This window comes from Sorex fumeus, unplaced genomic scaffold (genome assembly GCF_029834395.1).
Source record: "Sorex fumeus unplaced genomic scaffold, SorFum_2.1 ptg000169l, whole genome shotgun sequence".
NCBI classification, from domain to species: domain Eukaryota; kingdom Metazoa; phylum Chordata; class Mammalia; order Eulipotyphla; family Soricidae; genus Sorex; species Sorex fumeus.
In genome coordinates this window covers 612354-634956 of record NW_026606226.1, presented here as the reverse complement: position 1 = coordinate 634956, position 22603 = coordinate 612354, and the positions used below count along the sequence as shown (strand labels likewise).

The 22603-nt window shown below is 51.8% G+C and overlaps 1 protein-coding gene across 1 annotated transcript; it reads left to right on the top strand.

Annotated features, from left to right (window-relative positions):
* The first annotated feature begins 8853 nt into the window (after window positions 1-8853).
* Window positions 8854-22354, top strand: VPS11 (VPS11 core subunit of CORVET and HOPS complexes). Its single transcript, XM_056107490.1, has 16 exons — window positions 8854-9059; window positions 10159-10303; window positions 10382-10517; window positions 11667-11830; window positions 12956-13203; window positions 14911-15112; window positions 15427-15578; window positions 16414-16600; window positions 17835-17981; window positions 18074-18262; window positions 18359-18520; window positions 18660-18799; window positions 19185-19387; window positions 19470-19641; window positions 21539-21761; window positions 21853-22354. The coding sequence occupies exons 1-16, from the start codon at window positions 8869-8871 to the stop codon at window positions 22015-22017; spliced, it is 2826 nt and encodes a 941-aa protein (XP_055963465.1). The 5' UTR covers window positions 8854-8868; the 3' UTR covers window positions 22018-22354.
* The last annotated feature ends 249 nt before the right edge of the window (window positions 22355-22603 follow it).

Genomic DNA, 22603 nt, shown 5'->3' with positions numbered 1-22603 from the left:
CCGGATCTGCCGCATGCAAGGCGCCACCTTACATGCTGTCTTATCGCTCTGGCCCCAAGTCTCATTTATTGAAATCGGCAAAGCGTTTAGACACCTGGCGGTTTTGCTGTTTTATGGCCACACCTGGCAATGCTCAGGGACTATTCTCTGGTTCCGGGACACGGTAGTGCTGGGGATCTAACCTGTGCCTCCAGCATGCGGGCCAGGCACTTACCCCAGCTCACATTGACGATTCTCCGGCCTCTTATACTTGTATTGATTTCTTGTTTTCCGGCCACACCTGGCGATGCTCGAAGAGCCGCTTACAGTGCTGGTGATGGAACCCTTTCGGCCAGGTGCAAGGCAAGGGCCCTACCTGTTCCACTTAAAGGGCAGAAAGAACAACAAACTTCTCTGGGTTGGTCTTCAGACACAGACACCAGACTCCTCGCTTCTATAGCACCATGAAAAATGCAGAGGCACAGATACCAGTTCCTAAACTGGTCCTGCCAATCAGAATTGCCGCTGTGAAGGGAGGCGGGCATCCCAGCTGGGGTTGAGGAGAGTAAACAAGAGAATGGTTACCACATTGAAGAAAAGTGAGGCTGGGCCAGAGTGATAGAACAGCGGGGAGGGGTCTTGCCTTGACTTGACCCAGGTTAGATCCCTGACACCGCATACGGTCCCTGGAATCCTGCCAGGAGTAATTTGTGAATGCAGCACCAGAAGTAACCCCTGAGCATCACCGGGTGGAGCCCTAAATCTGGAGGGGAAAAAAGATCAAGGAACCAGAGAAATAGTAGAGCAGGGAAGGTGTTGGCCTTGCTTGTATTCCAGACAGGTTCCAACACAAGCAGCGCACGGGGTCCCCTGAGCCTGCCAGGAGCGCCTGGTGAGTGCAGAGCCAGGAGGAAGCACTGCAGTAAGCACTCCAAAGCAAAAAGAAACCTGAATAAAAATGTATTTAAAAATTTCACAAAGAAGCTAGGGATGCAGCAAAGACACGGTAGAGTGCATGCCTACATGTGAAACTCTGGCACTGCACCAAAAAACCCACAATTTAGGCTTATTCTTCAGCCCGTATTCTTTTTTCCCCCCATATGTCCTTTTTTTTTTTTTTTTTTTTTTTTGCTTTTTGCTTTTTTGGTAACACCTGGCGATGCACAGGGGTTACTCCTGGCTTTGCACTCAGGACTTACTCCTTGGCGGTGCTCAGGGGACCATATGGGACGCTGGGAATCGAACCCGTCTCGGCCGTGTGCAAGGCAAACTCCCTACCCACTGTGCTATCTCTCAGCCCCTGTCCTCTTTTGAACATATATTTTGCTTATCTCTGTTTCTTTGCTTGCTTATCTCCATTCTAGAAAAGAATGTGTTCATTCTTAAACACATTGCCTCTTTTTTTTCTCCTCATATCTTTTTTCTTTTATTTTTTTTTTTGTTTTTGGGCCACAGCCCATGATGCTCAGGGGGTTACTCATGGCTCTGCACTCAGGAGTCACTCCTGGCAGGGCTCAGGACCATATGGATGCCAGGGATTGAACCTGGGTCAGCTTTGTGCAAGGTGAACACTTTAGCTACTATTGCTGTTGCTATTACTATACTATTGCTCTGGCCCCTACTTATCACATTTTTCTAAGCAAGTTTCCTTCAATAAAAAAAAAAAACTTGCAAAAAAATACAACTCATAATTGAATTACACAAATAATACAAGTAAAATCTTGGAAAAAATCCAAACATTTTCAATAAAGTTCAATCCTCCAGTTATCCTCTATAACCTCACTCTGGAGGAACTTGCCATGATGGGTACCACCAACCAGGTTATTCCCTGAATGAACAGATCTCTAGTAACTTGGAACTTTTGTCTTTAGACCATAAAATGTTAAAAACTAGGGCCTGGGGCTGGAGAGATAGTACAGCGGATAGTACTACGCGGCCGACCTGGGTTCGATCCCCTGCGTCCCATATAGTCCCGCCAGGAGCGATTCCTGAGTGCAGAGCCAGGAGTAACCCCTGAGCATCACTGGGTGTGACCCAAAAAGCAAAAATAAATAAAATCCACCAAGCTTAAATAAAAGTAGCTTTAATGACAGAATTTTTAAAAATAAATAAAATTAAAAAATTAATAATACCTTGTTTTTGTTTCTAAAATAAATAAATAAAAAAATAGGGGCCAGGGGCCAGAGAGGTAATATACAGGGGATAAGGTGCTGGTCTTGCACGTGGCTGACCAGGGTTAAATTCCTGACATCACCAGGAGTGACCCCTGAGCACCCGGAGGTGTGGCCCCCAAATCAAAATCAAGCCTCACTCAAGTGGTAGAGATTGTGCCCAGAATCAGAATGTGCAAAGCTCTGAGTTCCCTCCTTGGCACCTCATGACCCCTGAGTACCCCCAGATGTGACTCCCATGAGGGAAGGTCTCCCGCCCGCTGGGGATGCCCGTGGGGGTAACAGTTCTGCTGCAGCTTCAGCCTCCACCTGCCTTGCTGTCTTCTGGGAGGCGCAGCAGGTGTGAGTGTTCTGGGGAGGCGCCTGTTTTCCTCCCTCATAGAGGAGTGTTTCACAGGCACTGGAAAGCAATGGGAAAACTTTCATGTGAAACAGCTGAGTTAGCTGGCCTGAGCAGCTGCGCCCACGCGTTCTTTCCACAAGTAATGTAAGACAAGGGACTGGAGCAATAGAGTGGGGAGGGCACTTGCCTTACATGAGCCGACCCAGATTCAACCCCTGGCATCCCAAATGGTTCCCTGAGGCACCACCAGGAGTAATTCCTGAGTGTAGAGCCAGGAGTAGCCCCTTCGCATTGCTGGGTGTACCTCCTCTTCATTCCCCTCCCCCCCCAAAAATCCCACCCCACATGGTTCCCCTAACTGCCGGGAGTGATGTCTGAGCGCAGTGTCAGCAGAAGCCCCTGAGTACCACTGGGTGTAAACCCCCCCTCAAAAAAATAAAGACGAGGGGGCTAGAGCTATAGCACAGCGGGTAGGGCGTCTGCCCTGCACGCAGCCGACCCGGGTTCGATTCCCAGCATCCCATATGATCCCCTGAGCACCATCAGGAGTAACTCCTGAGTGCAGAGCCAGGAGGAACCCCTGTGCATCGCCGGGTGTGACCCAAAAAGCAAAAAAAATAATTAATTAAAAAAATAAAGACGAGGGGGCTAGAGCTATAGCACAGCGGGTAGGGTGTTTGCTTTGCATGCGGCCAACCCAGGTTCGATTCCCAGCATCCCATATGGTCCCCTGAGCACCGCCAGGAGTGATTCCTGAGTGCATGAACCAGGAGTAACTCCTGTGCATCGCAGGGTATGACCCAAAGGAAAAAATAAAAAGACGGAGGGGCCGAAGCAAGAATACAGTGGGTGGATGGGGGTGGGAGGGATACTGGGATCCGTGGTGGTGGGAAATGGCCACTTGTGGAGGGATGGGTATTTGATCATTGTATAACTGAAACCCAAGCACAAAAACTTGTAAGTCTATAGCTGTACCTCATGGTGTTTCACTAATCTTATCACTTAATCACTTAACTTCCCGTTAGTCCTCGATTTGCTTGAGCGGGCGCCAGTAACGTCTCCATTTGTCCCTGTCGCGTGCTAGTGTAGCCCAATGGCATCTGTTCGCTCCGGGAACATGAAGGGCCTCAAACCGATCGTTCATGATCTTGACGAAGAAGTCTGACCATTTGGTAGGTGGGCGGCCATGCGGTCTTTTGACATCCCGTGGAATCCAGTCAGTAACAGCTCTAGTCCAGTGGTCGTCTTTAAATCTCATTACGTGACCAGCCCATCTGATTTTCGACACCTTGGTAAATGAGACAGCGTCCCTGATTCTTGATCGTCGACAGATGTCAGAACTCTGGATTCTTTCTCTCATTTGAGTGAAACGTGATATTCCAAGCATAGCTCTTCAATTCCTCTTTGGGAGACCTGAATAGCGTTCTCATCTTGTTTGCGTAGGGCCCAGGTCTCTGAGGCATATGTTAATGCAGGAAGAACAGTGGAATCAAAGAGATGTGCCCGGAGCCGGAGGTTCTTCGTCCTCTTAGCTATTTCTTCGACGTTCTTGAAGGCGTTCCAAGCCGCTCTCTTCCTCCTGCACAGCTGGGTGCCAGGTCATTTGTCATGTTGACCTCTCGACCTAGGTACACATAGCTGTTGCATTCGGAGATGGTCGTTCCGTTGAGAGCGAATGGGGCGTCAGGAACGAGGCTGTTTCTCATAAACATTGTCTTCGTAAGATTCAGCTGTAGTCCTACCTTTCCACACTCACGGTCAAAGTCGGCCAGCATTTGTGCCGCTTGGCTGATGTTTGGTGTTATTAAAACTAATAAAAAAAAGAATACAGTGGGTAGGGAACTTGTCCTCCACATGATTGATCTGATTCAATCTATGGTATCATATCCCATATGGGCTGGAGCGATAGCACAGCGGTAGGGCGTTTGCCTTGCACACAGCCAACATGGCCGACCCGAGTTCGATTCCTCCACCCCTCTCGGAGAGCCCGGCAAGCTACCGAGAGTATCTCGCCCGCACGGCAGAGCCTGGCAAGCTCCCCGTGACGTATTCGACATGCCAGACACAGTAACAACAAAGTCTCCAATGAAGACGTTACTGGGCCCGCTCGAGCAAATCGATGAACAACGGGAGGGCCTTTACCTTTACTTTTTACCTTATGGTCCCCAAACCGCCAGGAGTAATTCTTGAGTGCAGGGCCAGGAGTAACCCCTGAGCATTGCAGGGTGTGGCCTCAAAATAAAAGCAAACAAACAAAAAAACCACCACCGTTTGAGGACTGCACCCCTCTCTGCTACGCTGTGTAGAAACTCAGAGGAAGTTGCTCTTTTGCAGGATATGTGCCAAACAGCAGAATGAAGGAACACACCAGCAGGCATATGTAAACTATAGGAGTCATGCAAATTATGTCGTAATTTGAAGATGTTAATCAAAGAAGATCTGAAACTGCCAGGTGTGGCCCAGAAACCAAAATAATTTTTAAAAATCCAACAATTTCAGGGTGGAAGACATACACAGAGGTTGAGGCGCATGCCTTGCACGTGGCTGACCCTGGCACCAGCACCACATAATCCTCCAAACCCTGCTCGGGGTGGTCCCCAAGCACTGCTCTAGGGGCTGAGCTGCACTGAGTCCTCAGGCCCCATTGAGGATTTTCTGGGAAGGGCCTCTTGGCCAGGCCTCCCTGCAGAAAAAGCTGCAGGGGTCAGAGTGACAGGACAGGGAAAAGGGCGCTTGCCTTGTACATGGCTGACCTAGATTCAATCCTAGGCACTCCATATGGTCCTCTGAGCCTGACAAGAGTGATCTCTGAGCACAGAACCAGGATTAAGCCCTGAGCATCATTGGGTGTGGTGAGTGAAAAAAGGAAAGAAGGGAGGAAGGAAGGAGGGAGAGAGAAAGAAAGGAAGAAAGAATGAAAGAAAAGGAAGGAAAGAAGGAAGGAAGGAAAAGAGAGAAAGAAAGAAGGAAGGAAGGAAGGAAGGAAGGAAGGAAGGAAGGAAAGAAGGAAAGAAAGAAAGAAAGAAAGAAAGAAAGAAAGAAAGAAAGAAAAAGAAAAACAGGCAGGGTAGAGCGATAGTGCAGTAAGGCTCTTGCCTTATACACGACCGACCTGGGTTTGATCCCCATCATCCCATCTGGTGCCCTGAGCACCATCAGCAGTAATTTTTGAGTACAGAGTCTAGGAGTAATTCCTGAGCTGGGTATGGCCAAAAAGACAAAAAGAAAAACAAACGAGCTGGAGCAATAGTACAGCAGGGAGGGCGTTTGCCTTGCATGTGGCTGACCCAGGCTCAATCTCTGGCATCCCATAGGGTCCCCCGAGCACTTCCAAGAGTGATTCCTCAGTGCAGAGCCAGGAGTAACCCCTGAGCATTGCCAGCTGTGACCCAAAAAGCAAAATAAAAAAAAGAAACAAAATGAAAGATAGAATTATAGGAATCAGAGCTACAGTATAGTGAGCAGGTGTTTACCTTGTGTGTGACCAACGAGGTTTTATTTCCAGCACCCCATATAGTCACCTGAGTCCAATAAGAGTGATCCCTGAGCACAATGTAAACCCTGGACATGATCAGGTATGGCCCCAAGTCCAAAAAGAAATATACCTGCAATTGAGTCTGTCCACATATCCTTTTTCTATGTAGTTTCCCTGCATATGTTCCTCACTATACTTAAGTTCCTGGTACAAAATGGAACTATAGGATCTGGAGCAATAGCACAGCAGGTAGGGCGTTTGCCTTGCACGCAGCCAACCTGGGTTCGATTCCCAGCATCCCATATGGTCCCCTGAGCACCGCCAGGAGTAATTCTTGAGTGCAGAGCCAGGAATAATAACCCCTGTGCATCGCTGGGAGTGACCCAAAAAGCAAAAAAAAAAAAAAAAGCAACAAACCTAACAAGACAAACTCAGAGTGTGTTCTGACAAGTGTAGTGTAGCTTCACACCTCACTAAACCATATAATTAAGTGTTGGAGGGCGAAGGAACTCTCATTTTATTTCTTTGATGCTTCAGCCCAAAGAATGCATTTGAACGCTTCTGAGCCTTTATCTAGTCAGAGAAGTGACACTTTTCTAGGGGGTGGCTCTGAAGCTTTTCTGAATAGTTTCACCGCAAAAGGCAGGCACTTTCCAGGTTCCATTTGCTACATGCAATTAAGGGCAGTGGCTGTAGTTCTTTCTCTATCCCCAATAGCTGTCAAGTTTCCTAAGGGGCAAGAACTATACCTTGTGCTTATTTATATTCTGGCTCTCTTTAGCACACTCCTCTGTGAAAAGGAGGAAAGGAAGAAAGTACTAAGTCCAAAAAGGAGGTGCCATGGATCTCTCTTGATCTGCACCCTCACAATAAGAATATCTAAGGAGAAGGGGCCGAAGCAATAGTACAGCAGGTACATAGCAGGTGCATAGGGTATTTGCTATGCACGTGACGTCCCCAGGTTCCATCCCCTGCAACCCATATGGTCCCCCGAGCCCACCAGGACTAATTCCTGCATGTCGAGCCAGGAGTAAGCCCTGGGTACCACCAGGTGTAACCCCAAACCCCTCAAAAAGAGATCCAAGGGGCCAAACTCAGGTAGACCCAGACTCAGAAATCAGAGGAAGACGCTGGACTTCTGCTGCCAGACAGTAGGGGGCGCACGGAAATCAACAAAACTGCCACTTGGCTGTGTTGGCTTTCCTTGAGCCCCATTAACATTCTGGAGCCTGATGTGATACGGGGAAGGAATACAATGTAGAAATGGGATCAAGCTACTAAAGCGTGAGTGCAACCCATACCTGGGTTGAGATCCAGATCCAGCTGGAATGCCTGGGTAAAGAGGAAAGAGGTTCTCTTACCGCTCTCTGGCAGTAGTTGGCTAGTTTCTTCCCCCTGGTTTTACCTCTTCAGACAAATGCACTCTTCTTGACCTGCCAGTAAGATGGAGAAGAGGCGGGGATAAGAGCAGCATCCACTTTCATTGCTTTAGATACTGACCTTCTTAAAATCACTCAGCTCCATGTGGGAGGCCTTGGGTTGGATCCACGGTCCTTTTTGCTGGGCAGGTACCTGGTACCCTGCCACTCTGAAAAAGGGGAGGAAACCCAAGGTCTTCGGAGTTTCTGTCTCATTTTTGTTTTGCACAAACTTGATTAGGGGGTTTTCTGGAGAGATAGTACGGGAGGTACTTGCCTTGCATCCCACTAACCCTGGTTTAAATACCCAGCACCACCTTAAGCACATTGCCAGGGGCATTCCTGATCATAGGAATAGCCAAAATGCAGCAGGGTATGACCTTACACATTTTCCACACACACACACACACACACACCCTAAGAAACTTCTTTAGGCGTAAGACTTCTGCTTTTGTCTCGACAGCCAACATGCAGTTCAGACTTAGGATCTGAAACTGTTGGGGTCACGTGAACCACCACTAAGATTGCTTCTGACAAGCACCAGGAAGTCATGAGAAGGCTGGTGGCATGCATCAGCACAGAATCAACGTGCAGGATGATGGGGGGAGGCTGGTATGCAGTGTTAACACTTCAATAGAGCAATCAGAGTTTCTGTCCAACTGTCCATTCTTTGATAAACTGTTGACCTTGATAAGTGAGAAGCCGTGAGTTAGTGCGGACTAAACTAAAACTGGTGTTGCCCTATCGCTGCTGTGGTATGATCAGGTTCCTACAGAGCTCTGGGAGGGAAGAGCTCCCTTAAAGACCCAAGTTCTTCAGCAGAGAATTGGGAATTTGAGAAAATTGGAATGGAGAGATAGTACAGTGAGTCAGGCGTTTGCTTTGCATGCAGCTGATCCAGGTTCGATTCCTGGGAAAAACCCCATATGAGTCCAAGCCTGCCATGAGTGACTCCTGAGTGCAGAGTCAGGAGTAAAACCTGAGCACTGGCAGGTGGAGCATCCCACTCTCCAAAAAGCAGCACTGAGAAAATTAAGGCTGGGAAGGCGGTTGAAGTGGAAGCTTGAAGCCACGTAAGGTTCACTAAATGCTCCACAAGTGCTTTCAGTGAAAAAGACAAGAAACCTGTTTAGTTGTCTACGATGTTCCAAGACAGGAGCGCAAACACCAGTACGGTCTCTATCTGGCTCACAATCCCTTCTACCCCACGGCGCAAAAACCAAGTGATGCCTCAAAACAGCCCTAGTAGCTGGGAACCCAAATAACGAGGTACAGCGGCTTACAAGGCACAAAGCGCCCCGCCAGTTCTCATCTGGCGCCCGCACCACCCGGCGGAGGAAGGAAATTCATCCAGGCTCCGGCTCTGGGGCCGCCGCGGCCAGCTGTCACCAGGTTCCAGGCGCCCCGAGCCGGAAGTGGCGGGTCACGTGACGCCCCGCCCCTCACGTGATTTCGCGCCCAGGGGAGGGGCCCGCGGCCAAGATGGCGGCCTACCTGCAGTGGCGGCGATTCGTTTTCTTCGACAAGGAGCTGGTGAAGGAACCTCTGGGCAATGATGGGGCCGCGCCCGGAGCTGCGCCTGCCTCTGGACCCGCAGCTTCCAAGTTCCTTTCTCTCCCTCCCGGCATCACCGTCTGCGATTCAGGCCGAGGGAGCCTGGTCTTTGGAGATATCCTTCTGGAGCTGCCCCTTCTCTCCCCGCATCCTGAGACGACCGGTTGGAATGGAACCTGTCTATCCGAGCACTTCGTGTCACATGCCACTCTCCTTTAGATGGGCACTCAGCGCCCCTTCTCGGGGCTGAGGGACGGAGGAAGGAAGTCCAATCCCTCACTTGCCGCTGAAAACCCTGGGCAAGTTTGTTCACCTCTCTGGGCTCCGGCTTTCTTATCTGCGATGAGAATGTAGGAAATGCTGTTTGGCAAGGTCACTGTACGATCAGTCAAATGGATGGATGCAGCGCTAGAGAGAATTCAGGGACCGAGCACTTGCTTGGCGTGCAGGACATCCGCGTTCCATCCCCCCCACTCTCCGCATTGCTAGGAGTGACCCCTGTGGAGTAGCCTCTGAGTGCCGCCAAAAACCAAAACCGAAAAGAATGGGTGGAAATTGGCTTTAAGGGAACTGAGTATAATGGCACGATCTCCCCAACCTCGGGCTGACCTGTAGGTATAAGAGATCAGGTGTATGCTGCTTTGGTTTTCTAATTGTTGTCATTAAGCTCTTGAATTTTCGTTTTATTAAGAAAATAAGGGGCTGGAGTGATAGCTCAGCGGGTAGGGCGTTTGCCTTGCACGCGGCCAACCCAAGTTCGATTCCCAGCATCCCATATGGTACCCTGAGCACCGCCAGGAGTAACTCCTGAGTGCAGAGCCAGGAGTAACCCCTGTGCATCGCCGGGTGTGACCCAAAAAGAAAAAACAAAAAGAAAGAAAATGCTGGGGAGTTCCGGGAACAAACTTATGGGGAAATTCTTTTCTTTTTCTTTTTTTCTTTTTGGGTCACACCCGGCGACACACAGGGGTGACTCCTGACTCATGCATTCAGAAATTACTCCTGGCGGTGCTCGGGGAACCATGTTAGGAGCAGGGGACCGAACCTGGGGTGCTGCATGCAAGGCAGGCACTCTACCCTCTGTTCTATCTCTACAGCCCTGTGGGGAGATTCTTGAAAAAAAATGTTTAGAGTGTTATGTGTGTGGTTACTTGGGTTCTGGTGGAGATGCAAGTTACTCTTCCTGGAAAGAAGGCTCCTTGACTGCTCTGCACATATGGAAGGCCAGATCTGGTTCTTGCCCCGCTCCTTACAGCTCACAGGCTTCCAGGCCTACAAACTGCGGGTGACACACCTGTACCAACTGAAGCAGCACAATATCCTGGCATCTGTTGGTGAAGATGAAGAGGGCATCAATCCCCTGGTGAGTAGCAAAGACCGGGAGCCTGGGAATGGTTTTTACGGAGTGACTGGTATGCACACTCATGAGGTCTGTCCACAGGTGAAAATCTGGAACCTGGAGAAGAGAGACGGCGGCAACCCGCTGTGCACGCGCATCTTTCCTGCCATCCCAGGAACTGAGCCGACCGTTGTGTCTTGTCTGACTGTTCATGAAAATCTCAACTTTATGGCCATTGGTGAGTAGAAAGAAGGCAATGCTAAACCCTTTTCTTCAGAGATGCTTCTGCTGCAAGAGGCCACACTGTACTCAAGTGAGGAATGTTGGTGTGGGTTTGCTGTAGGTGGTTGTGCTGGGGGTTGACCCCAGGATTTTAAAGGGCAAAGCAGACATACGCTCTATTACTGAGTCACATTCCTGGCTGTGACCTGAGGTTTTGGAGATATTACACCTTGGAATGGGAAAGCATTTAGTCTTGTTCTGTGACAGTGTGTCAGTGAGTCTCAATCTTTATTTTTTGTTTGTGGACCATAGCTGGTGGTACTTGGGTTCTGCTCCTGGCTCTGTGTTAGGGAACCCTGAGGTGCTGGAGACTGAACTAGGGCCTCCTATAGAGCATGGCTCTGGCCTGTTGAGCTGACTCTTCAGCCCAAGCTCATCACTTCTCCTCCTTCCTCTGTTTCTAAGAACACACCCAGTGTCTATTCCTGGTTTTGTGCTCAGGAGTGACCCGTAGCTGTCCATGAGGAGTCATTTGTGGCGCTGTGATCAGTAAGATATACACCAAGTGCCATAACCCCTGTGATATCTCTTCAGCCCTACTTTTCTTATATTTGGGGCCTCCCACATGGTGTCCCAGGCGGTCTGCCTGCCCACCCCCCGCCAGAGTCTCAGCCAACTAGGCTGGCATTTCAAAGCAAGGAGATGATGCTATTCGGTCTTTGTAGAACCAGGGACCACCAGGGCCACCTTATCAGTGCTTGGGGGCCTCTAGGGTTGAACCCAGTAGTGCTCAAGAGGACCGTGTGTTACCAGGGATTGAACCAGGTCGGCCACATGCAAGGCATGTGCCTTTACTGCTATACTGTTTCTCTGGCCCAATATTGTCACTTTTATTTATTTCAAAAAAAATTATTTTTGTCCAGACCCGGTGATGCTCAGGGCTTACTCCTGGCTCTGCACTCAGGCGTTACTCCTGACAGGCTCAGGGACCATATGGGTTGCCAGGGGTCAAATCTAGGTCAGCTGCTTGCAAGGCAGGTGCCCTACCATCTATGCTATCGCTTTAGCCCGACTCAGTTTTCATAGATGTTGAAAATGATCTTTTCACCCTTTTGTGTTTCTGGATCTTTGTAGCCTCAATGCAGCACTTCCTGCTGTCTTGCAGGTTTCACCGATGGCAGCGTGACGTTGAACAAAGGAGACATCACCCGGGACCGGCATAGCAAGACTCAGATTTTGCACAAGGGCAACTACCCTGTCACTGGCCTGGCCTTTCGCCAAGCTGGAAAGACCACTCACTTGTTTGTGGTGACAACAGAGAATGTCCAGGTGTGACATTATTAGTCATTGAGAGAGAAGTTTTCTCCTCTGCCCATGGGGCCAGAGTGAAGAACTGACTAGAGATTCTTGCTTTTTCTGTTTTTGGCCCACACTACTGATGCTCAGGGCTTACTCCTGACTCTGCGCTCAAGAATCACTCCCCGCAGGGCTTAGAGACCATCTGGGGTGCTGGGGATCAAACCTGAGTAAGCGGCATGCGAGACAAGCGCCTTACCCTCTGTACTGTCACTCCAACCAGCCCTAGAATTCTTGCATTTCTAAAAAATCTCAGCACCTTGAATCACTTGCCCATTGCTTACTTTGTTTTGTTTTTGTTTGGGGGTCACACCCAGCGATGCTCAGATGTTACTCCTAGCTCTTTACTCAGGAGTTACTCCTAGCAGAGCTTGGAAGACCATATGGAATGCCCGGGATTGAACCTGGTGACGGTGTGTAAAATAGACACCCTGCCTATTTTGCTATCGCTCCAAGTCCTCCCCCTTCCCTCCCTGGTGCTTACTATTTTATTTCTTCACTGAGGATACTGGGAAAGCTTAGAATTGGAGGATGGAACGTGGAGCTTATTCTCGTAGACCCGAATTTGTCTCCTAGCTGCCTTGCTAAGGGACATTAGACAAGTTGCTTATTCTGATTCCTGGTGCTTCTATTCATTCATTTATTTTTTTGTTTTTGTTTTTGGGTCATACCCGGTGATGCTCAGGGCTTATTCCTGGCTCTGCTTTCAAGGATCACTCTTGGCAGGGGCTTGGGAGACGCTAAGGGCTGTCAGGGATCGAACAGGAGTTGATATTGTACAGGGGAAGCGCCCACCCCTCTGTACTCAGTCTCCGGTCCCTGATGCTATAATCTGTGATGGCCTACTGTTTTTCCGGAACAGCCTTTGGGTAAAAGAGGTAAAAGGTGACTGAGTTTCTTGTAGGTAGAAGTACCGAGGAAGGAAATGTGATCCCTGGATATCTAGATGATGGCCAGGTGGGGGTAGTGGAGGACGGCATAGCCAGGGCAAGCCTGAATGCTAAGAGGGACAAAGCATCATCCCAGACAGTGCTGCATTGCAGAAGACTTCCGGGCCTCGTCCTCTTGGGGAGCACTGACCCCCGTCTGCCCTCTCAGTCCTATATAGTTTCTGGCAAGGACTGCCCACGGATGGAGTTGGACACGCATGGTTGTGGCCTGCGCTGCTCAGCCCTGAGCGACCCTTCTCAGGACCTGCAGTTCATAGTGGCCGGGGACGAGTGCGTCTACTTATACCAGCCTGATGAACGTGGGCCCTGCTTCGCCTTCGAGGGCCACAAGCTCATCGCACACTGGTTCAGAGGCTACCTGGTCATCGTCTCCCGCGACCGGAAGGTCGCACCCAAGTAAGGAGGCCAGAGGACAGTGGGTCTTGTTCCCCAGAGTTAACCTGATTGTTTTTGTTTCCTTGTTTTGGGAGCCAGCGGTGATCAGGGCTTTCTCCTGGCTCTGTACTCAGTATTCACTCCTGGCTGGGCTTGGGGGACCACATGGGGTGCCAGGAATCGACCCCAAGTCAGCCACATGCAAGGCAAGTTCCCTCCCTGCTGTTGCCCTGATTGTAAAAGCCCAATGCCTGGCTCCTGCCCAGCTCCTGCTCTGTTCTTTTTTATTATTATTATTATTATTTTTCTTTTTGGGTCACGCCCGGCGATGCACAGGGGTTACCTCTGGCTCTGCACTCAGGAATTACCCCTGGCGGTGCTCAGGGGACCACATGGGTTGCTGGGAATCGAATCCGGGTCTCTGCAAGGCAAATGCCCTACCCACTGTGCTATTGCTCCAGCCCCTCTGTTTTTTTTTTGTAGTTGGCGCTTCTGCCTAGATTGGGTTTTTGCAGCCTTTCAACCCGTGAACCAGCACTGGTCTGCAGAAGGGCAGTAACCAGTGGCCTAGCCCGACTGCTATGTTTTCATTGAGAGATGGTGTTTATTTGGTGGGGGGTTTTCGGGCTTTTCCTGGCTCAGTGCACAAGGGGCCATATACGATGCCAGGAATGGAAGTGGGTCAGCCACATGCAAGACAAGCACCTTCACCCCTGTACTGCCTTCTGGCCTGAGATGTTTTTGCTGAAGCTACTGGCCCAGCAGTCCTAGGTCTAGAAGGCTCTGGGGAATTTGGGTTGGTACTATTGGTTTTACTCTCCAGTCTGAATTAGGTAGAGGGACAGGGAATGAGTACGAGAACTAGGAAAGTGCATGAGCACTGGGCAGGGATCTCTTCCTCTGAGCAGCCCGAGAGCGATTGGGGTCGGACAACAGCTTTCCTTTAGCAGCGCCCTCAGTGTGCGGAGGGGGTGCTCAAGGACATGAGTCTTTGTTTTGTTTTTAGGGCCACATCTAGCTGTGCTCAGGATTTACTCCTGGCAGGCTCGAGGTATTGTATAGGGTGTCAGGGATCAAACTTGGGTTGGCTGCATGTGAGGCCAGCGCTGGTCTATCTCTCCAGCGCCTGGTACACAAGTCTTGGATGGCTTATGCAATGGATTAAACTGTGCTTGTGGCTGTTTGTTTGTTTTTTTTTCCCTTGGCCCAGTGATACTCAGGGCATACTCCTGACTCTGTGCTCAGTGATCACTCCTGGCTGGGCTTGGGGAACCATTTGTGGTGTTGGGATTGGACCAGACAAGTGTCTTCCCCTCCCCACACTCCTCTCGCTGCAGCCCCTGTGCTCAGGTTTTTGTTTTTGTTTTTTATTTTTGGGTTACTCCTGGCTTTGCACTCCGGAATTACTCCTGGCAGTACTTGAGAGACCATGTGGGATGCTGGGAATCAAGCCCGGGTTGGCCGCGTGCTAGGCAAATGCCCTACCCACTGTACATTCGCTCCAGCCCCTGTGCTCAGGTTTTGAAGTGCGTTGTCTGTGATTTAGGCTTCTCACAGGTCAGACCCGATCTCCACATTCCCTTGCAATTGTAGGACCAGTGCTGCAGGCCGTGGGGTGCACAGCTGGGGTAGGGGTACATGTTCTGGGAGGAGGGGACAGCTCGGAGATGAAGGGGGGGCAGAGACACAGGTGGTCCACAGCCGCAGCGCTCTCACTTCCGCACTCAGGTCCGATTTCACAGGCGCCGACTCGCAGAGCTCCGACAAGCAGATCCTCAACGTCTATGACCTGTGCAACAAGTTCATCGCCTATAGCGCCACCTTTGAGGATGTGGTGGACGTGCTCTCCGAGTGGGGCTCCCTGTACGTGCTGACGCGGGATGGGCGGGTCCACGCACTGCAGGAGAAGGACACACAGACCAAACTGGAGGCAAGGCCACCAGGTTCCCAGAGCTGGCCCCGGGGGGGCCCCCAGGCTTCCTTCTCCTTCCCCGGGGGCCCACCTCCCTCAGCGTCCACAGGGTGGCGTGAGAAGTGGAATGAGGCCTGGGAGGGGAACGGTGGCTGGGAGGCACGGTGGGGAAGGAGAGTCTATGAGTGGGCTTGGAGCACTCCGAGGGGCTCACCCTGTTTTGGATCGAGGCAGACCAGAACTCCGGGACAGTTTGGCCTGTGTTGTGGGCAGCTGCTGGGGAGGTGTCTGCTGAGGACTCCCGCCAGTGTGTCCGTCTCTTCCCCTTCCAGATGCTGTTTAAGAAAAACCTCTTTGAGATGGCCATTAACCTAGCCAAGAGCCAGCACCTGGACAGCGACGGGCTGGCCCAGATCTTCATGCAGTACGGGGACCATCTCTACAGCAAGGGCAACCATGACGGGGCTGTCCAGCAGTATATCCGGTCAGTGCTTGAGGCTGGAGTCAGGGTGCAGGGACAGGTGTCCTGAGGCTGTAACCGAGGGTCGAACTTGGGTCGACCCTGGGGCAAGCACCCCACTTGCTGCATTATCCTTCTGGCCCTTCACCTGGTTCTTTAAAGGGAACCGGGATTCATTGTTTTGTTTGTTTGTTTTTTTCTTTTTGGGTCACACCCAGTGATGCACAGGGGTTACTCCTGGCTCTTCACTCAGGAATTACTTCTGGCGGTGCTTGGGGGGGACCATATGGGATGCTAGGAGTCGAACTTGGGTCGGCTGCATGCAAGGCAAACGCCCTACCCGCTGTGCTATCGCTCCAGCCCCGGGATTCATTGTTTTGGAGGTGGGGGACCACAGCTGGCAGTGCTCAGGGGTTAACTCCTAGCTCTGCGCTTGGGGATCACTTCTGGCAGGCTCAAGGGACCATATGAGATGACAGGAATGGAACCTTGGTCACCCACATCCAAGGCAAGTTTCTGCCATGCTGTTGCTCTGGCCCGGGATTCATTTCTTGACTCCAGGCTTGGGTATTAATTCCTGGAAATAACCTGCATCGGCAAGGGGTTTTCTGGTCTGTTGCCAGCCTCTCCAGGATACCCATTTTCAGCAGTGATAGGCAGCCATGCCAAGGGCTGTGTAGCTCCTGGGGCCCATGGGCATCGCCCATGGCGATGTGAACATCCTCTCTCCCACAGGGCAGGCTCCCAGGCCCGCTGAAACAGTTTGCATTGCATGATCTAGGGCCCATGATTCCTTTGCCCAGGGGACATTGGTCAAGCACATTGATGCCGCTGCTGCCTGACTCCCCTGTCTCCCTAGAACCATCGGGAAGTTGGAGCCATCCTACGTGATCCGCAAGTTTCTGGACGCTCAGCGCATCCACAACTTGACTGCCTACCTGCAGACCCTGCATCGCCAGTCGCTGGCCAACGCTGACCACACCACCCTGCTGCTCAACTGTTACACTAAACTCAAGGACAGCTCTAAGCTGGAAGAATTCATCAAGGTGAGGCCTGGGGTAGGCCGTCTCTCCTGCAGGCGAGACTTGTTCTTCCGCAGGAGGTGGGGCAGGGGACGGGGCGGGGGGGCACATGGGCCTGACTCCCTTTCCCTGCTAGGACCTTGTGGTCTACAGATTGCAAAGAGAAATAACATCTCTGCTATTTTTCTCCCAACTCCCTACTTGGTTTTCTTTTGGCTGTGGGGTCACATCAGACAGTGCTCAGGGGACCATGCAGTACTGTAGTTGGACCCAGTCTCTTGGATCATCTAGTGCCATCTCTCTGCTCACCCACCCATTTCTTTGGGCCATGTATGGTAATGCTTAGAGTTACTCTGACCTATTTCTTTGGGTGAGAGGACTCTCCTGGCTGTGCTTGGGGGAATCCTGTGGTGCCAGGGACCAAACCTGGGCGTCTCCCACATGCAAAGAGTGCATTCATCCCTTGGCCTCCCCAGGCCTTCCGCCATATTCCTGGGATCTAGGCCCAGGGATGTGGCTCTGGGTGAGCCAGTGTCCCTAGAATCCCTTTAATGCTAGGGGCAGAGCAGGCCTATATCTTAGAAATTGAGAGGTTGGGTAACAGCATATTTTGTTTTGTGAGCCCTTTTATTTTGGAGGTTTTTTTTTTTTCTTTTAGCCATACCTGGTTGTGCTAAGGGCTTATTTCTGGTTCTGTGCTCAGGGATCCTCAGTGGGGCTTAGGGGACCACGATGGGGTATGGGGACCAAACCAAGGTTAGTTGTATGTAAGGCAAGTGCCTTAACTCCTAGATTACCTTTCTGGCCACTTTGTGGTTTTATTTATTTTTTTTCTTTTGCTTTTTGGGTCACACCCGGCGATGCACAGGAGTTACACCTGGTTCATGCACTCAGGAATTACTCTTGGCAGTGCTTGGGGGACCATACGGGATGCTGGGAATCGAACCTAGGTCGGCTGCGTGCAAGGCAAACGCCCTACCCGCTGTGCTATTTATTGCTCCAGCTCCGCCTTTGAGTGTTTTTAATTCTTAAAATATCAGTTGTACCATTTGCTCGCCTTTCAGGGCTAGTGGTTGTTCCTAGGTCTGCGTTCACTCCGGGTGATTCTCTGGGGACCATGTCACGTTGGGGAGCTAAAGCGGGGTTGGCTGCATTGCAAGGCAAGCGCCATAAGCCCTGTACTATCTCTAACGTCAGTGTCTTAAGCGTTTTACTCTCCGGCTAATCTGGAAGCTGCTTTTGTGATCTGTCCCGGTAGACGAAGAGCGAGACTGAGGTCCACTTTGATGTGGAGACGGCCATCAAGGTCCTCCGACAGGCTGGCTACTACTCCCACGCCCTCTATCTGGCAGAGAACCACGCACACCATGAGTGGTACTTGAAGATCCAGCTCGAAGACATCAAGGTCAGTGAGGCTGACCTTGTCTGGGCTGACCCTGAAGTGTGACCCTCAGGGAGAGGCAGGAAACTTGCTCACTGTCCCCCGTCTCGACACAGAATTACCAGGAAGCTCTTCGGTATATCGGCAAGCTGCCCTTCGAGCAGGCCGAGAGCAACATGAAGCGCTATGGCAAGACCCTCATGCATCACATCCCAGAGCAGACGACCCAGTTGCTGAAGGGACTTTGCACTGACTACCGGCCCAGCCTCGAAGGCCGTGGTGATCGGGAGGCCCCGGGTGGCAGAGTGAGGCCTGGGGGAATGGTTTGGGGCAAGTGGGGGATCCTCTCCTGGATAGCCAGCCCCCTCACCAGGCCTCGCCTTGCCTCTATCCCCTCCTAGGCCAACTCTGAGGAGTTCATCCCCATCTTTGCCAACAACCCACGTGAGCTCAAGGCCTTCCTGGAGCACATGAGCGAGGTCCAGCCTGACTCGCCACAGGGCATCTACGACACGCTCCTGGAGCTGCGGCTACAGAACTGGGCACATGAGAAGGATCCCCAGGTGAGGCCTGGCCACAGCCTGAGCCCTCAGCTGCAGTTACCTTTGGCCACCCTCATCTCCTCCTCAGAAAAGAGGAACTGAGAGGATGAGGCTGCGAATCCCCCTCCCTGTGTCTAGCAGCTCTGTCCTCCTTCCCTAGGTGAAAGAGAAGCTTCATGCAGAGGCCATATCCTTGCTCAAGAGTGGCCGCTTCTGCGACGTCTTCGACAAAGCCCTGGTTCTGTGTCAGATGCATGACTTCCAGGATGGGGTCCTGTACCTCTACGAGCAGGGAAAACTGTGAGTGGGCGGGGCATGGTGGAAGTGGGTGGAGCCAGGGTGTGCTGCTGCTGAGGAGGTGGAGCCAAAGGGTTGCCTCTGAGGAATTGGAATGGGTGGAGCCAAAGGGCTGCACCTGAGGGCGTGGGGCCACAGGGCTGCCACTGAAGGGGTGGAGCCTGAATGATGCGGCTGAGGGGGTGGAACCAAAGGGCCGCCTGCTAAAAGGGGTGGAGCCTAAGGGGTACCACTGAGGAATTGGAGTGGGTGGAGCCAGAGGGTGCTGCTATGGGGGTGGAGCCAAAGGGCTGCCACTGAGGGGCTGGGACTCAAGAGTTGGAACCTGGACGACTGCTCAGGGGAGGCGCTGGGGCCTCCTCGCTGAGGGCTGCCTCCCGCCCCGCAGGTTTCAGCAAATCATGCACTACCACATGCAGCATGAGCAGTACCGGCAGGTGATCGCAGTGTGTGAGCGACACGGGGAGCAGGAACCCTCGCTCTGGGAGCAGGCGCTCAGCTACTTTGCCCGCAAGGAGGAGGACTGCAAGGAATACGTGGCTGCCGTGCTCAAGCACATCGAGAACAAAAACCTCATGCCGCCCCTGTTAGGTACAGGGAGGCCCATGGTGGGAGGGCACCCTGTCCCGAGGGCACTCCCGGCTTCATCCTTGTTTCCTATCGACCCCCGCAGTGGTGCAAACCCTGGCCCACAACTCCACCGCCACCCTGTCGGTCATCCGGGACTACCTGGTGCAGAAGCTGCAGAAGCAGAGCCAGCAGATTGCGCAGGATGAGCTGCGGGTGCGGCGGTATCGGGAGGAGACTACCCGCATCCGCCAGGAGATCCAGGAGCTCAAGGAGAGGTACTGGCCGCGGACTGATCTTAGAATATGTGGACAGGGGCTGGAGAGATAGCACAGTGGGTAGGGCATTTGCCTTGCACACGGCCAACCCAGGTTCGATTCCCAGCATCCCAGCATCCCATATGGTCCCCTGAGCACCGCCAGGAGTAATCCCTGTGAATTGCTGGGTGTGACCCAAAAAGCAAAAAAAAAAAAAAAAAAAAAAAAGAACATGTGGACAGCTGGGGTGAGATTTTTGGGGGATCAAACAGGTGCTGGACCCCTTGAGCTATATCTGAGTCTCCAAAGAATGTTTTTCCCTTTATAGGGATAATTAAAACCTTTCCATGGAGTACCATGGAATTTGTTTTCAGTATACAACATGATGGTATCTATCTTGGGACTGGAGAGAGTATACGGAGGATGAGGCACTTGTCTTACATCCCACTGACCTCTTGGTTCCATCCCTAGTGCCCCACTGGTCCCCTGCCCAACCACCACCAAGGTCACTCCTGAGCAAAAAAGAAAGGATGGTTCCTTAGAATATTGTCCTCCTAGATGTATCTACAATTGACCTTTTAAAAACACACATGTAAGCTGTGGTGGTTCTCAGTAGAAACTCTGCTTTATGGAGCTTACATATGACTGGCTGACCCAGGTTCAAATCCCTAGCACCGTGAATGTCACCAGCAGTGATCCCTGAGCACAGAGCGAGGAGTAAGCCCTGAGTATAGGTCGGTTGTAGCCCAAAGTAACAAAACTAAGAAACGTTGCTTTAGAAACTACAGAAAGTCGGTAACTGAGTAGTGTTTATAATAAACTTCAATCCTTCCTAAATTTCACCTGCCTTATTATATATTGTAAAATATCTGTTAGAGAACAAGAATTTTCTCTTGGGGCCAGAGAGTGAGTACAACAGGTAGGATGTTTGCTTTGCATGCAGCCAAACCAGGATTAGATTTCCAGCACCCCATAAGTCTCCCAAGCCCTGCTGGGTGTGACTCCAAAATAAAGAATTTCCTGTTTCCACAAGGAATCCCTAACCTACCCTTCTATGTTCCAAGCAGTTACTAAGAACACAGATAAAAAGTTATACCTTCTGGGGACTGGAGTGATAGCACAGCAGGTAGGGCGTTTGCCTTGCACGCGGCCAACCTGGATTTGATTCCCAGCATCCCATATGGTCCCCTGAGCACTGCCAGGAGTAATGCCTGAGTGCATGAACCAGAAGTAACCCCTATGCATCAATGGGGTGTGACCCCCCCAAAAAAAAAAGTCATACCTTCTGGTGGTGATGGGGATCAAACCTCATACATGCAAGACAGGGACTCTGCCACTAAGCTATTCCCCCGGCCTTCCTTTATACACCTTATGTCACAGATGTAGAGACAGAACAGTAATCATGCTCAATAAGTCAAATGATACAGGGTGTTAGATGGTGGTGCTTTTTTTTGGGGGGGGGAGGGGATGGGGGTGGGAGATTGTTTCGTTTATACCTGGCTTCGCTCAGGGACTTCTCCTGGCTCAGTGCTTAGAAGCTGCTCAGGCCTCCCCACTACAAAACCTGCACTCAGACCATTGAGCTCTCTGTCCGGCCCTCTGTGGGTGGTATGTTCTGAAGAGAAGCTTCATGGAGGAGGCAAGGAGAGCAAGAGGGAGTGGCGGAGTGATTTTTGCTTTGGGCCACAACTGGCTGTGCTCATGGTTTACTCCTGGCTCTGCACTCATGAGACCCTCTGATCACTGGCAGTTTCTGGGAGTGTGGCCAGCCCTGGCACACTAGACCCCCTCCAAGACCTCGGGACTCAGGTCTTGGAGTCCCGAGATAGGGGCCTGCCCCCCGAAACACCGGCTGCCTCTCTTCACTTGACCTAGACCCTGCCTCAGACTTGTCTCTGCTCTGGTCTCCTTCATGCAGTCCGAAGATTTTCCAGAAGACCAAGTGCAGCATCTGTAACAGCGCCTTGGAGCTGCCCTCCGTGCACTTCCTCTGCGGCCACTCCTTCCACCAGCACTGCTTCGAGAGCTACTCGGAGAGCGATGCCGACTGCCCCACCTGCCTCCCCGAGAACCGCAAGGTCATGGACATGATCCGGGCCCAGGAACAGAAGCGAGACCTCCATGATCAGTTCCAGCACCAGGTGCGTTGGAGGCGCAGACGGGGGCGTCCCTCCTCGGGGTCAGTGGCGGAGCCTCAGCTCTGATGCTTCCCTCTCTCCTGTCTCCCTGCAGCTCAAGTGCTCCAATGACAGCTTCTCTGTGATCGCCGACTACTTTGGCCGAGGGGTCTTCAACAAACTGACTCTACTCACCGACCCCCCGACCTCCAGGCTCACCAGCAGCCTGGAAACAGGGCTGCAGCGGGACCTGCTCATGCATTCGCGAAGGGGCACCTGAGCAGCCCGCAGGAAGGGGTGCGGGTGTGGAGGGAAAGGGCAGCACAGGACTGCCGGGCAGGAGGCCCTGAGACCCGGAGACAGGCCCAGGAAGCTGCACAGATCAGAGGCCACCGCCATCCTTCTCCTTCCTGTCCTTCTGCCTTGGCCAGCCCACTCTTCCTCCCCTTGGCTTTTTGAGCAGCACAGTCCATTGCAGACCCGTGGGGGAGGGTACCCCAGCAACCTCTTCCATCTGGACAATCGCTGCTTTATTCTCTGTCCACAAGCACCAGGCCGTGCTTGGATCCTTGCTCCCAGAGGCTAAAATAAAAATATAATGATTTGGGGGTAAAGGATTTATTCTGGGTACTTCTTTGATGATGCCAAACTGCGCCGAGGGTAGCGTCCACTGCCCTCCTCCAGTGCCACTTCCTTCTGTGGTGTTCTGCTGCCAGGATCTTTGTACAGGGCTCAGGGCATGCAGAATTCAGTTCCTTAAAGAAAGCCCTGCATAAAACCTAAAGCCTGTGCACCAAGAGCAGCCTGGACCCAGGCCCCTCAATAGCTTCTGTCCTGGGACCTCCCTGTCGCTCCTGTTTGAACAC

Bases quoted from the DNA above. Each gene is read 5' to 3' on its own strand.
- VPS11 (XM_056107490.1), top strand. From the start codon at position 8,869: ATGGCGGCCTACCTGCAGTGGCGGCGATTCGTTTTCTTCGACAAGGAG. The intron at 15,113-15,426 runs GCAAGGCCACCA...TTCCCCTTCCAG, and splicing joins ACACACAGACCAAACTGGAG to ATGCTGTTTAAGAAAAACCT. The intron at 19,388-19,469 runs GTACAGGGAGGC...CGACCCCCGCAG, and splicing joins CCTCATGCCGCCCCTGTTAG to TGGTGCAAACCCTGGCCCAC.